Consider the following 14,770-nt stretch of genomic DNA (forward strand, 5'->3'; position numbering starts at 1 on the left):
ATTCTTCAGGAAGTCTTCACAGCTTTCTAATTTTACAGCAATGCTGCAACCTCTACAATAGCTCTGGTAAAAGTAGCATAAAATAGTACAGCCCTAACAGAACGGTGAGCATTATATCAGGACACCAAATTTGGAGTTTAAAGGCATGAAAGATTTCAGTTTTCATAAACTACTATTTAACATTAGAAGGCTAATATCACTGATGATGCATTTAGCCTTACATTTTGAAGACAGTCATGTTGCAAACTCAGCCAGAAATGAACATCTTACTCTTAACAAGCATAAAGAAACACATGTTCCATTACAGTATAGCCCCTTTCCCCATACCAAGCATATATGTTACAGAAATCAATGACCTTGAAATGGACATGCAAAAGCATCTTGAAAAATCCAGAAAAGTTCATACTGACACATGCTAATTAACCAAAAAGATCAAATCACATGTAAATGTCTGTTTTATTATTATATTTTTATTGTTATTATAATATTTTATTACTATTAGAGCTCCAGTAGTGAGGAGTAAACTACAAGTACTTGAAAAATTCCATGTAAGTCACTACAAACAGTAACTGTAGGAACTAGCAAGCAATTCATTATGTTCTGGAATAATGTTGGCTGAAGTTGGTTTCATAGTAGGACTTGTGCCATTTGAAAAAAGTGTGTATTTCCATTACAGGAGTAAAGAGATCTTTGGGTTCTGTTTTTTACTTTATGATTTGGTCTGCTGACTCCCAAACTGCTCCCACATTGGCCTATCACTGTCCTGAGTTTGACTGAATAAAGCAGATGAAACACACATGCAAGGTTCTTTTAGTGGTCTGCGTACCATAATTTGGGAACTGCTGCTTTAGTCCTTAGATAAAGGCAAGGAATTTCTGCTGCAAGGAGTTTCGGAGGCAAGAGTCCTGTTAATAGGTTCAACAAACATCAAGCTTAAACCCTAACAGCTGTGCCAAAGGCATGGTGACTATGAATGTGAGTGTCTTGACACAGAAAATAATAGTGAAGGCTGCTAAATGCAACCAGTGTGAGTTAACGGAATTATGAAACCAGCTTTTCTCCTGGTAACATGAGAGCAGGAATGCCCTCCTTCTACTCTGTCTCTCAATTGCTGTTCCTTTCTGATTTTGTTTCCTGTCTGCACTCCTGTATTGTAGCAGTCTTTGGATCATTAGCCAATTTAGTTGTTTTATTTACACGTAGGTCATGTTCTTAGTTCTTACTGAAGACTTTTGAACTTAAGGCCGTTGTTCTTTCTTCTTCAACTCCTTAATCAAAAATCTGTTCTTTCTCTTCTCTGCAGCCAGATACATGACAAGGTTTGTAGCCAGTCTTGTTTCATGTGGGGTGGTATTATATACTAGAAATGTTTTTGTCTATATACGCTGTTAGGTTTTGATTAAAACTTACAGATGCATTCACATTTTCCTATTACGGCAAATATTTTAAACTTGTTAGTTTGTCCAAGAGACATGGTCACTGCTGCAGAGTGCTTTTGTGCTTTAATGTATGTTACAGCTTTTGTGGTAGTTAACTGTCTATAAGATATCCTCCGTGCCAGTTCTGATATTCAGAAAGCTCTTGGTAGTAACAGCAATTCGTACATGAAGTGCCAGTAGTGTTCTGACTTCCTCAACTGTGAGTATCATTTCATGGAGTCTCACAGGATCCAAGTTACTCTGCTCAAGCAACCTGTGTGGGTAAATAGTAAGTCAAAACTGCTCTCTGAAAAAGAGTTTTCAAGAAGGTGACTGCTGCAGGGCAACCCAGGGTGCTACTGCCTGAAGAGATGTGCAGTGGGATGAGAAGTACCTCTGGGTAGAACTTGGTGCAGAACAGATCAGAGATCGTTGACCAGTTTTCCAGTTCTGTTACTGTTGTCTGGCAAAAGTTTTTCTGGAATCTGAAGTTGTCACCTTATTGCTCAGGAGGTTCAGGATAGTCAGCTGTGATGGCTTTTCCAGGGGGATAAGGGAGGAAGAACAACAGTGCAGGCACAAGTTATTGTCTTCAACGGTGTATTTTGCCTGGTTTTTCATTCCCTCTTTTGGAAATGACCATGCCAGCTTATTTTCCACTTACTCCTCTTTCTTCAGACTTTCATGAGGATCACAAAGATGTTAACAGAGTATATAAGAAAAGAAGAACTTTCTATTTTCTTGATTCATCTGTACTTGTTGGGGAGGATTTGGTGGGCCTTCTGATCACTGCGGAGGCTCCAGAAACCAATGGAAGTGGTTTTTTCTTCTGAACTACTACTGCTCTGTTTAGGATTGGTCCTGTTTCTGAGCTATCTTTTGGTCTAGGTACTTGGTTTCCTTTGCCTTTTTGTTAGCAGTGTCTCTCTTTATGTGTTAGGCTCCCTTCTGCCCAGGATTTTGCTGCTTCTTTCCCCTGCTTTTAAATAACTAGAGGTTGAAGGATCTGGGGGATCCCCTTCCTTTCTTCCTTCAGCTCCTTGTTCCTTTCTTCTACCTGCGAAGGTACCAAAAAATATCACTGACTGATTCTTCTCCTGGTGGAGATGGTGGATTTGGTTGCAGCTGTCCCTGAGGTCCTGGAGAGAATGCCCTTCCCTCCTCTCTGCTGGTTTGTACCCCACTTCTTTGGCCCTCACAGTGGCCTGTTGCCGCTCTTCTTGTGAGGGTTTGCACAGTTCTTCTCTTCCAGAGATTCTTGCTCTCCCTGGCCTGTTGAGTACATTGAATAGTTTTTCAGTTCTTATCTTTGATACGTTGCTAGGCGAGCCTACTCATTTCATAAAATAAATCCCTGTTCCCCCACCCCAGGGATTCAGCACTGAAGTCAGAGAATCACAGAATGGGTGAGGTTGGAAGGGGCTTCTGGAGATCATCTAGTCTAACCACACCCCTGCTCAGAGCAGGGTCAGCCACAGCAGTTTGCTGAGGGTCATGTCCAGCCAGTTTTTGAGCATCTCCGAGGACGGAGACTCCACAACATTTCCTGGTAAAGTGTTCAGTGTTTGACCATGGTCACTAAAATATTAATACAAAAATCCGTATGTTTAAATGCATTTTCCTTTATTTCTACGTCTGCCTCTTGTTCTTTCACTTGGCACCACTGAGAAGAGTCTGGCCCTGTCTTCTTTATACTCCACCCACAAATCAGATAGTTAACGCACACGGATAAAACCCCCTGAGTCTTCTCTTCTCCAAGCTGAACAGTCCCAGCTCTCTCAGCCTATCCACGTAAGTCACATGCTCCAGGCACCTAATTATATTCATGGCCTTCATATTTGCTAATGACACAAATCTGGAAGCTGTATGCTGTCTGTTCCGACAGTCACTTCTATGTGTCACAGACTTGATGGAAAATAGTACAGGAGTCATAAGTATCATCAAATGTACACAACAGCATGTAGCGTTTGGGCTGTGGCTCTTTGAAAGGTCTCATTTCTCCCTATGAAGACTTTGCAGGCAGAATACAGGGCAGTAACTTAACTTGTTGGCAGCAAGAACCAGCTTCTAGGGGTGAGAGGGGTAAAGGCTGCTTCCTAGTGATCCGAGCCGATTTCAGTTCGGTAGTAAAACCCACAGCACTTGCTTTGTAGAACCTGCAGCTGCTGCTCCTCGTTTCTTAGTAGGTAGGTAACAAGAAAATAACGTGTTTTTATGTTTTTTACACGTGTAATAACAATAAGGAAAAATACTGGCATGATCTATAGGAGCTCTTTCAATTTTCCATCGTAAGGTGGAAAAAAGAAGAATATTGATGCGTGCTTTTTTGTCCACAATGGAATATATTGGTCCTTCAGCAGCTGCTGTTGCAGCTGTTCTCTTACGAAGTCGCAGAAGTAGGCCTTAACTGAAACGGGCCCCGTGATGGCGTTTGTGCATATCTTACTGTTTGGCTGACATTCCGCTCGCGTATTTGAGGATGGACATTAACCATGCATGCACTTTTATAAAACCACTGTGCTTTCTTCCTCTACTTTTTTTATGCTCAGTTATGATCCAGATGGTGAGTTACCGCGATGTTGTTGTGCTAAAATTAATGTTGCTCAGCAATGAGAATGCTACGGCCTGGCTGACCAAGAGTTTCTCTTTGTAAAAAAAAAAAAAAAAAAAATCAACCCCCAAACGAAGACGTCTCTATTTAGGATGATGTTTTCAGTGTTTGACACACATTATACGTGGGTTTCAAAACTGGTTTATTTTTTTATTGCAAAAATATAACTGTTGAAATTTTAACTATATATTTTACCTGTAACTCTAGATACGGCGGGAACTGGATGAAAAAATCACTAAAGAACTTGAACAAGGTAACGTGTAATTCTGTTAGCAATGTTTTTAAGGAAGATGATGATTGTTCCTAATTTTTGGATATAATGACTTGAAAGCTGTCAAGGGCCTGTTCTAAGCACACCTGTTTTCTGCTAACTCTCTGATTTAGAGTTTTATGTGGGAAATTTCCTGCTTACCAAAATACTGCACAGAATGTTCTGCAGTTACCTTGAGAAAAAGAAAGGAAACTGAACTACCTCCCCCACACAGGTGCACTTGACTTAAGCTAAAGCTATCTCTAGTCCTCAGACACAAACAGCAAACATAAAAGAAGCCCTGAAATAAGATTTTTATAGACTTCAGCCATCACTTCTCTTTCTGCATACATTCATTGCATTTAGCACTGAAGCATACCGTAACACATTTTCTGGTGTTAGTTCTTGATTTTTGCTGTCTCTTATTCACTGCTTGTATTTGTAGTTTACACGTTGCAATCTTCTTTGGATGAGCAAGAAGAATCAGTGACAAAACGCATCTTTTCTTCAGGAAAAGTTCATTCAGTAATGTTGAGGCAAACACAGTATGAGGTGGTTGCTCTTAATATGTAGTAAAAAACATGTTCTGTAACATGAGGCCAGGTCTCCAGAGAGAAATTGCACCTCTTTCATGATAATCGTACTGCCAGAGTCACTGCTGCTGTGCCTGGAGCTATTTTGAAGCAGCAAACCCCTGAGAGGATTGCCTTCTGTTCCAGTGTGCTTCATTTATGTATAGTGAGTCCAGCTGTTGCTTTACAGCTCTTTACATTTGCTCGCATGGACACAAACCCATTGCTTTGTATCCACCGGCGTTTTCAAATGTAGTGATGCTAGGAGTCATAGTGTTTGTTTGGTTTGGGGACCTTGTCTCAAGAAGGTGGATGGATGGAAACACAGCAGAGCTTTGTTTTTCTGCTCTCATTGCATATGTGTTCCCATGGAGAAGAGAGGGGTTTGCCAGGGCAAGTTATAAAGACATCCCACAGAAAACGCTGCGTTAGTTCCAGGCTGGGAGACTTGTCCTGCTTGGACTGCAGTACAAGGTGTTTCCATTTTCAAAGGCAGACCTTTTTCACGTTGTTCACAATGAATATGTAAGCTGTTTTTAAGGGGTAGTGTTCCAAGATCTGCAGGGAGCTAAATTTAGCACTGGTGTAAGCAACAGTTGTTTGCAGGTTCCCTGAAGATGTTCTGTGTGCAGCTTCTGAAATTTCTTTCACTAGTTTTAGAAATACTCTTGACTGATAATTAAATGTGAAAAACAGTGTTCAATACTGTCTCCCATGACATCCTGATAGCAAAGCTGAGAAAGTGTGAGATAGAGGAGTGGACAGTAAGATGGGTTGAGAACTGGCTGACTGGCCGAGCTCAGAGGGTGTTGATCGGCGGCACATAGTCCGTTTGGAGACCTGTGACCAGCGGTGTTCCCCAGGGGCCGGTGCTGGGTCCGGTCATGTTCAACATCTTCATCGACGACCTTGATGAGGGAATAGTGTCTGCCCTCAGCAAGTACGCCGACGACACAAAGCTGGGAGGAGTGGCTGACACGCCAGAAGGCTGTGCTGCCATTCAGCGAGACCTGGACAGGCTGGAAAGATGGACAGGAAGAAACCAAATGAGGTTTAATAAGAGCAAGTGTAGAGTCCTGCACCTGGGAAGGAATAATCGCATGTATCAGTACAGGCTGGGGGGCAACCTGCTGGAGAAGAGCTCTGAGAATAAGGACCTGGGGGTCCCGGTGGACAACAGGTTGACCATGAGCCAGCAGTGTGCCCTGGAGGCCAAGAAGGCCAATAGGATCCTGGCGTGCATTAAAAAGAGCGTGGCCAGCAGGTCAAGGGAGGTGATCCTCCCCCTCTACTCTGCCCTGGTCAGGCCTCACCTGGAGTACTGTGTCCACTTCTGGGCTCCCCGGTACAAAAAAGACAGGGATCTCCTGGAAAGAGTCCAGCGGAGGGCCACAAAGATGATGCAGGGCCTGGAGCATCTTCCCTATGAGGAAAGGCTGAGAGACCTGGGTCTGTTCAGCCCGGAGAAAAGAAGACTGAGAGGGGATCTCATCAATGTGTATAAATACTTGAGGTGTGGGAGACAGAGGGATTTGGCCAACCTCTTCTCAGTGGTTTGTGGGGACAGGAAGGGGCAATGGCCACAAGATGGAGCACAGGAAGTTCCGCATGAACGTGAGAAAGAACTTCTTCACAGTGAAGGTGACAGAGCACTGGAACAGGCTGCCTGGGGAGGTTGTGGAGTCTCCTTCTCTGGAGATATTCAAGGCCCGTCTGGAGGCCTACCTGGGCAGCCTGCTCTAAGGAACCTGCTTTGTCAGGGGGATCGGACCCGATGATGTTTTGAGGTCCCTTCCAACCCCTTCGATTCTGTGATTCTGTGAAAGCAAGAGCAGAAAGTCTCGGCCTTCACTTTGTGTTGTCATTTTAACAAACTCAGGTGTGACCTCTTTTAAGTTTTTCCTAGCCTGCTTCTGTGCTGTTGGCTGTCAGTCAGGGGAAAATTGTGTGGAGAGGTGTGATTTTAATGGGTGTGCTGAATGGCTTGCTGGTCTTCAGGGGCGATACACTAATAGGACACCATGGGTAAAGTCTGTGTTGTAAATCTAGCCATGCACAGGGCTCTTTGGAGTCTTTTTGGCAGAAGGTTGACACCTCCCCCTCTTGAAGAAACCTCTGCTGAAAAAGGCCGTGCCTTTGTGCTCTCTCCAACTGGTTCAGGATGGGAGTAGGGTGTTAGGATACCTGCAGTAGAGCCAGCTGTACTTGGCAGACACTTGGGCCACCTTTTGAGAGGCAGCCATGAGAATCGTTGGCGAGCCCCAGCCCCTGGGGGCCCTCCTTGGGCAGCCTGTGGCAGCAGCTGAGGCCTCCAGAGCTCTGTGCCTCCCTCTCCACCGCTGCCCACCCAGATGGGCACCTCGCTTGGTCCCAGGGCCTCAGGTACCGTCCTTCTCCCGTCAGCCCTGCTGAGGTGGCCGGGCAGGGGCCGTGCCGCTGGGAGCATGCTGAGGGCCGGGTTGAGGAGAAGCTGTGCGAAATCTGAGGGGTGAGCGAGGGCGGTGCTGGTGGGCAGGGGGCAGAGCCTGGGCAGGGTGCTGCCAGGCCTTGCCCTGCTCTGCAGAAACCCGTCAGGGGCCTTGGGGGCATTCCTGAGCAGCAGCTCCTGGCTGATCCCGGATCATGGGATGGTCGGTCTGGTCTGCACACCACCAGGGCTGCTGAGGTGACAAGGTGCACCTTTCTCAAGGTGCATCATGAATCTTGTTTCTTTTCTCCCCAGCCACTGCTGAACTTGAAACTGGATCTGCTGGAGCTTCTCCCATGGTATCTACTGACGGATCTTCAAAAAATTTCAATGTTGACCAGGATCCCCTTTGCAGGGCAATACAGGAGTACCGTGATGTTTTAACCAAAAATTATCTCATCTGAACAAAATGCTAGGGAAAGGCACTAGAAATTTTGTTTACATAACATATCTGTTGTTTCCCATCCCGTGGCTCAGAAGCAAAAACATCTTCATTGCAGTTTGAACATAAATTCTATTAAATAGATGTCAAGCACACCGCACTTGTTTTTTGATGTATAGTTGGTTTATTTTGCACTCAAAATAAGAACCGTATCTGTTTTTTCTGACTAGCAGAATGACTTAATCTTGATTCTTGAACTTTACAGAACTCTCAAAGTGTTTCTTATTAAAGTTAGATGCATTATTTTGTTCCACTCTTGTTCAGTGTTTTAACAAAAGCATTCCTTTTGTTCTGTTTAATAATACTTTCATTCTGTGTGTTTTAGTGTTTCCAGTGTTATTTTAATGCTTAGGATATTATTTGATTGGCTTTTTGTCTGCTGCTCCAGTCCTGATGCAGTGAATATTTCTGTTGATGATGAAGTGAAAGTTTTACCACTGTTTAAGCTGGAAAACAGGGCACTTTATATTGCTGTCACTTTTATGTCCCCTAGGCTTAGAAATACCGTGAGTGTGTAGTAGTGCCAAGAAAGCTTTTATGTGGTATGTTGGTTCTGGTATCCATGTTGGTTTTTGTGTTAAAACTTGCAAATGTTTCAGACATTTGTTTCAGACATTTGCAGTTGCTAGAGGAACACCTGTGGTGAACCTGAAACAGTCCATATAGGGAAAAAGGAATATTAACATATCAACCTTCGGTTTGGTCGGTACTTAACACTATTTGTGTGATAGAACAGCTTTTTGTTGCTGCTAACAGCTGATGGTACAGTGGCTGTAGCCCAGGTGAAGGGCAGTATTATGGGACATTTGTGTCAATAAAACAAGCAGTTCTACTTATTTCAGGGAGTTATCTGCTACTGAAGATCAGCAATCTTCATTTCATGCCTACCAAATTTGCTGGCAATTAGAAGATTATAGAACAAATGAAGTCCAAATTCTGGAGAAATAAAAATGGTTGTACTGAGATAAATGAAGACTGGAAAAAAAAAAGTTTTTTTACCCATTAATTCAATAACTTGAGTTATCAGGCAGTGAGGAAAAGCAGTGAATGCTGCTATGACTCTCTGCTCCTTTTTATATTAATACAACAGTTTTGTGAAGCTAATACACTGTATTTAATTCCAGGCATTATGTTCGAACTTGGTATTTAATAAAATTTAAAATCTAATACATGTCTTTGTTTTATTATATTCCCCTTCTTGATTTTGCTTTCCACCTCCTTCCTTGCCTGTGTGACTTGCTAGAGCTTTCCTCTGCTCTCTTCAGCTCTGTTCATGGCTGCGCCTTCAGCCTGGCCTGAGAGCAGGCAAATGGCTGAAAAGAAGGCACACCTCTCTGTCCTTTTCTTCCACTTGAGACTTGAAGCAGGTTTGAAGATCAGGGACTAGAATTGAAGTATTGCTACTAACCACTTTCCAGGCTACTTTTCAGAGCAATTCTGCTTGTGGTCCAAAGCAGACGAGCTTCTGGTAGGCATGAAAGATTGTCAAATCCCACAGCTTTGGATCCCATGGGGAGCTGATCAATTTGTGGGAATAAAAACGTTGTTTTTGCAGAGTTACATCGTTTAAAGGTAAGGAATGGGGTATTGAGATATGCTTGCAGTGATAAGGAAACTTAGCAGGCGACCTTGTAAAATGCACACAACCAGACTCCTTAGAACAATTAGGTGAAAATCACGGTGTTAAGTCAGATAAGTAAAGAAACATTACCACTTCAAACAGTGAAAAAGTCTAAAGAAATTTGAAATTTAACAGACCGGCAACTGAAGGCCATGCATTATCTGGGAAGCATCAGATAGATTGTGAACCTGGATTACCCACTCAGTGGGGAAACAGGGGATGGGCCTGTCATCAAAAAGTATATAAACTGTGTTTTGGAACCAGTAGGTGCGCTCCTGCTTGTGGGACGCCCGCCATTGCAATCACGAAGAAATTACTACTTCACTGAGATCCTCGCCTAAGCCTAAGTTATTGGCTACGGAGTGTTTCTCACAGTTTGTAGCCTGCCGACGGGAAAGGTGTTAAGAAATTCCTCTGGCCTTCAGCACAGCGGTCAAAGAGGAGTTCACATGGTTGGAGAGGTGCTGGAAAGTACCAAACAGAAATTTTAACCAGTACCATTTTAAGCAACGAGGACCTCGCGCGGATGGGCTGCAGCGAGGGCTCGCGGCAGGGAGACGGACGGAGCCAACCCCTAACCCCCCCCCAGCACAGCGGCACAGAGCCTCTCGGTCAGAGCCGCAGCCCCGGCCCCCGCCCCCCGGGCAGGCAGGAGCTGTGCTTGGGCCGCCGCGGGCGCTGCCGTGCTGCGGGCGGGGCCGGGGTGACGGCAGCCCCCCCACCGCCCACCCCTGGCGCTGTAAGAGCAGCCCTAGGGGCGCCGCGAACAGGGCCCGCTGAGAGGGTCGGCCTGGCAGTGAGCGCTGGCGGGTCGCGTGGGGCAGTTCCTGCGGGGCAGGGAGAAGTGCGAGGAGGATCCTCTCCTCCCTTTCCCTTCCCTTTCTCTTCCCCTCCTCTCCTCGGCGACCTCCACCTCTTTGCACCTAGAATTCACCACGATGGGCACCCGCTGCAGCGGCCGGTCCGAGGCGGCAACCCGAACGGAGGAGATGCTGTCTCTCCGGGCTCATGTGGGCACTCAGGTGGATCTCCTGACGGCGGAAGTGGCAGTCCAGACAGGAGACTGCAGGGAGCTCCAGAATCTGGAGACCCACCTGGGTCCTGAGGGAAGAGAGGGCTGTCGTGGGTGCAGGTGTGCCCTGCTTAAGGAACTCCTCGAGCAGGTGGCTGGGCTGCAGCAAGAAATCCGCAGCCCGAGGGGCTCCTGGGAGTCTCTGAGGGTGACAGATAGGAGGTGTCAACCTGCCCCTGCTGATGCCCAGCAGCCCCCTCCTAAGTCCCTGCAAGGGGTACAAGCTGACCCAGCTGATCACAGGCAGTACGAGGGCCTGACTGCCCACAAGAGAAAAGGGGCTGGACCCTCGTCTCAGCTGGAAGCAGAAAGAGACGCCTGCCCCCGACACCCGCGGTGCCACCAACCCCCACGGTGTCCCTGGGTAATAGATTTGAGGTTCTCAGGGAGGAAAAGGAAGAGGTTGAGGGTCTGGACAGTAGTCCAAACCTGGGAAGCAACCCTGAGAAGCGCGTCAAGACTGGGAGAAGTACTGAGCATAGGGATAGGGGCCGGACGGGGCACTGCATCACAACCAGTGCCACAAAAAAAGAGCAGAGAGTTTTAGTGATCAGAGACTCCTTGCTGAGGGGCACTGAGGCTCCCATTTGTAGCCCAGACAACCTATCCAGAGAGGTGTGCTGTCTTCCTGGGGCACGTGTCAGAGACATTAGGAAGGCTCTGCCACAGCTCGTTAAACCGGAGGACTACTATCCTCTTGTTGTCGGTCAGGTTGGATCCCGGGAAGCTGCAACTAGAAAAATGAGGACTATTAAAAAGGACTTTGCATCCCTGGGAAGGTTGTTGAAGGGATCGGGGGTGCAGGTAGTGTTCTCCTCTGTCCTCCCGCTGGGTGACTGGGACCCAGAAAGAAGGAGGAGAACGGGACAGGTGAATGGCTGGCGGGGTGGTGTCTGGACCAAGGATTTGGGTATTTTGATCTTGGGCAGTCCTTTGAGAAGCCAGGTATGTGGGCTGCTGACCGACTCCAACTCAGCAAGTGGGGCACAAGTGTGTTGGGGCAAGCTCTCTGGGCTGATTACCAGAGCTTTAAACTAGGTTTGACAGGGGAAGGGAGGGGAGCTAAAAGTGACAGAGAAGGGCTGGGGGAAGTTGTCACTGCTGTCACTGTTGAAGATAGTAGGGAAAAACCTCTGAGTTGTCCCATAGGATTGTCTGAGGGCTCCTCAGAGAAGGTAACGATCCCGATACCCCGTCCGGAATCTTCTTCTTGCATCCCTCCAGGGGTAACTGCGCCTGCTGCTTCCCTAAAGTGCCTGTATGCCAATGCACAGAGCATAGGAAATAAACAGGATGAGCTCGAGATCTGTGTTCGGTCGCAGGGCCACGATCTCGTAGCAATCACAGAGACGTGGTGGGACAGCTCGCATGACTGGAATGCTGTCATGGGAGGCTATGTTCTTTTCAGGAAAGACAGGCTGGGGAAGCGAGGGTGTGGGGTTGCCCTTTATGTGAGGGAGCAATTAGAGTGTACCCAGCTCCACCTGGGGGTGGGTGAAGGACAAGTGGAGAGCTTGTGGGTGAGAATTACGGGGTGGGCTGGTATGGGGGACACTGCTGTGGGGGTGTACTACAGGTCACCAGATCAGGAGGAGGAGGTCCATGGGGCCTTCTACAAGCAGCTGGTAGTAGCCTCAAGATCACGGGTGCTGGTTCTCGTGGGGGACTTCAGTTATCCAGACATCTACTGGGTAAGCAACTCGGCCAGGCATGCGCAGTCCAAACGGTTCCTACAGTGCGTTGAAGACAATTTTCTGACGCAGGTGGTGGAGGAGCCGACAAGGCGGGGGATGCTTCTGGACCTTGTCCTTACCGACAGGGATGGGCTTGTTAGGGATGTGAAGGTTGGGGGCAGCTTGGGATGCAGCGACCATGAGATGGTGGAGTTCAAGATGGAACTTGGTGGAAGAAGTAAGGCTAGTAGCAGGATTGCTACCCTGGACTTCTGAAGAGCCAACTTTGACCTCTTCCGGGACCTGCTTGGGAGTAGCTCATGGGCTAGGTTGCTAGAAGGCAAGGGTGCTTGTGAGAGCTGGGCTACATTTAAACAGCACTTCTTCCAAGCTCAGGATCGGTGCATCCCTAAGAGTAGGAAATTGGGGAAGGGGGGCAGGAAACCTGTGTGGATGAGCAAGGAGCTCATTGATAAGATCAAAAGGAAGAGGAAGGTCTATGAGATGTGGAAAAAGGGCCTGTCCTCTTGGGAGGAGTATAGAAGTGTTCTCAGGGCCTGCAGGGACGCGACGAGGAAGGCTAAAGCCCCACCTAGAGATGAGGCTTGCAAAAGAGATAAAAGATAATAAGAAGGGTTTTTTTTTTTTTAAGTATGTAAACAGTAAAAGGAAGACTAGGGATAATGTGGGTCCCTTACTGAACAAGGGGGGTGTCCTGGTAACGGGAGACGCCAAGAAGGCGGAGATACTGAATGCTTTCTTTGCTTCAGTCTTTGCTTCAAGGACTCCCCCCCGGGACTCCTCAACCCTGGCGGGAGGAGAAAGGGTCTGGGAAATGGAGAGCTCCCCCCTGGTTGACGAGAGAGTGGTTCAGGAGCGTCTGAGTGGGCTCAACGCACACAAATCCATGGGTCCCGATGGGATGCATCCGCGTGTGCTAAGGGAGTTGGCAGATGTGATCACTGAACCACTCTCTATCATCTTTGAAAGGTCCTGGAGAACAGGTGAGGTGCCTGAAGACTGGCAGATAGCCAGTGTCCCTCCAGTCTTCAAGAAGGGCAAGAAGGAGGATCCGGGAAACTACAGGCCAGTCAGTCTCACCTCTGTCCCTGGAAAGGCGTTGGAACAGCTTGTTCTGGATGCCATCTCCAAGAAATTGGAAGAGAAGAATGTTATGAGGAGTAGTCAGCGTGGATTCACCAAGGGGAAGTCGTGCTCGACCAACCTGGCTGCCATCTATGATGGCACCACCAGCTGGGTAGATGGGAAGAGAGCAGTGGATGTCATCTACCTTGACTTTAGCAAGGCTTTCGATACTGTCTCCCATGACATCCTGATAGCAAAGCTGAGAAAGTGTGAGATAGAGGAGTGGACAGTAAGATGGGTTGAGAACTGGCTGACTGGCCGAGCTCAGAGGGTGTTGATCGGCGGCACATAGTCCGTTTGGAGACCTGTGACCAGCGGTGTTCCCCAGGGGCCGGTGCTGGGTCCGGTCATGTTCAACATCTTCATCGACGACCTTGATGAGGGAATAGTGTCTGCCCTCAGCAAGTACGCCGACGACACAAAGCTGAGAGGAGTGGCTGACACGCCAGAAGGCTGTGCTGCCATTCAGCGAGACCTGGACAGGCTGGAAAGATGGACAGGAAGAAACCAAATGAGGTTTAATAAGAGCAAGTGTAGAGTCCTGCACCTGGGAAGGAATAATCGCATGTATCAGTACAGGCTGGGGGGCAACCTGCTGGAGAAGAGCTCTGAGAATAAGGACCTGGGGGTCCCGGTGGACAACAGGTTGACCATGAGCCAGCAGTGTGCCCTGGAGGCCAAGAAGGCCAATAGGATCCTGGCGTGCATTAAAAAGAGCGTGGCCAGCAGGTCAAGGGAGGTGATCCTCCCCCTCTACTCTGCCCTGGTCAGGCCTCACCTGGAGTATTGTGTCCAGTTCTGGGCTCCCCGGTACAAAAAAGACAGGGATCTCCTGGAAAGAGTCCAGCGGAGGGCCACAAAGATGGTACGGGGCCTGGAGCATGTTCTCTATGAGGAAAGGCTGAGAGACCTGGGTCTGTTCAGCCCGGAGAAAAGAAGACTGAGAGGGGATCTCATCAATGTGTATAAATACTTGAGGTGTGGGAGACAGAGGGATTTGGCCAACCTCTTCTCAGTGGTTTGTGGGGACAGGACAAGGGGCAATGGCCACAAGATAGAGCACAGGAAGTTCCGCACCAACATGCAAAAGAACTTCTTCACAGTGAGGGTGACAGAGCACTGGAACAGGCTGCCCGGGGAGGTTGTGGAGTCTCCTTCTCTGGAGATATTCAAGGCCCGTCTGGATGCCTACCTGGGCAGCCTGCTCTAAGGAACCTGCTTTGTCAGGGGGGTTGGACCCGATGATCTTTTGAGGTCCCTTCCAACCCCTTCGATTCTGTGAAAGCAAGAGCAGAAAGTCTTGGCCTTCACTTTGTGTTGTCATTTTAACAAACTCAGGTGTGACCTCTTTTAAGTTTTTCCTAGCCTGCTTCTGTGCTGTTGGCTGTCAGTCAGGGGAAAATTGTGTGGAGAGGTGTGATTTTAATGGGTGTGCTGAATGGCTTGCTGGTCTTCAGGGGCGATACACTAATAGGACACCATGGGTAAAGTCTGTGTT

General features: G+C 47.6%; 1 protein-coding gene across 12 annotated transcripts in view; it reads left to right on the forward strand.

Moving 5' to 3' along the window:
- ANKRD26 (ankyrin repeat domain containing 26) overlaps positions 1-14,770 on the forward strand; it is a 78,174-nt gene that overhangs the window by 55,689 nt on the left and 7,715 nt on the right. For 7 of the 12 annotated variants that reach the window (XM_066990989.1, XM_066991015.1, XM_066990993.1 and 4 more), the window contains 2 exons: positions 4,237-4,282; positions 7,574-7,617. The exons of 2 other annotated variants lie outside the window; for them this stretch is intronic. In XM_066990989.1, coding sequence (XP_066847090.1) covers positions 4,237-4,282; positions 7,574-7,617 — 90 coding nt within the window. Of the gene's footprint in view, positions 1-4,236; positions 4,283-7,573; positions 7,856-14,770 lie in introns of those variants that run through there. 3 more of the 12 variants (XM_066991009.1, XM_066991003.1, XM_066991000.1) reach the window with 3 other exon arrangements.

This window comes from Anser cygnoides, chromosome 1 (genome assembly GCF_040182565.1).
Source record: "Anser cygnoides isolate HZ-2024a breed goose chromosome 1, Taihu_goose_T2T_genome, whole genome shotgun sequence".
Lineage (NCBI taxonomy): Eukaryota > Metazoa > Chordata > Aves > Anseriformes > Anatidae > Anser > Anser cygnoides.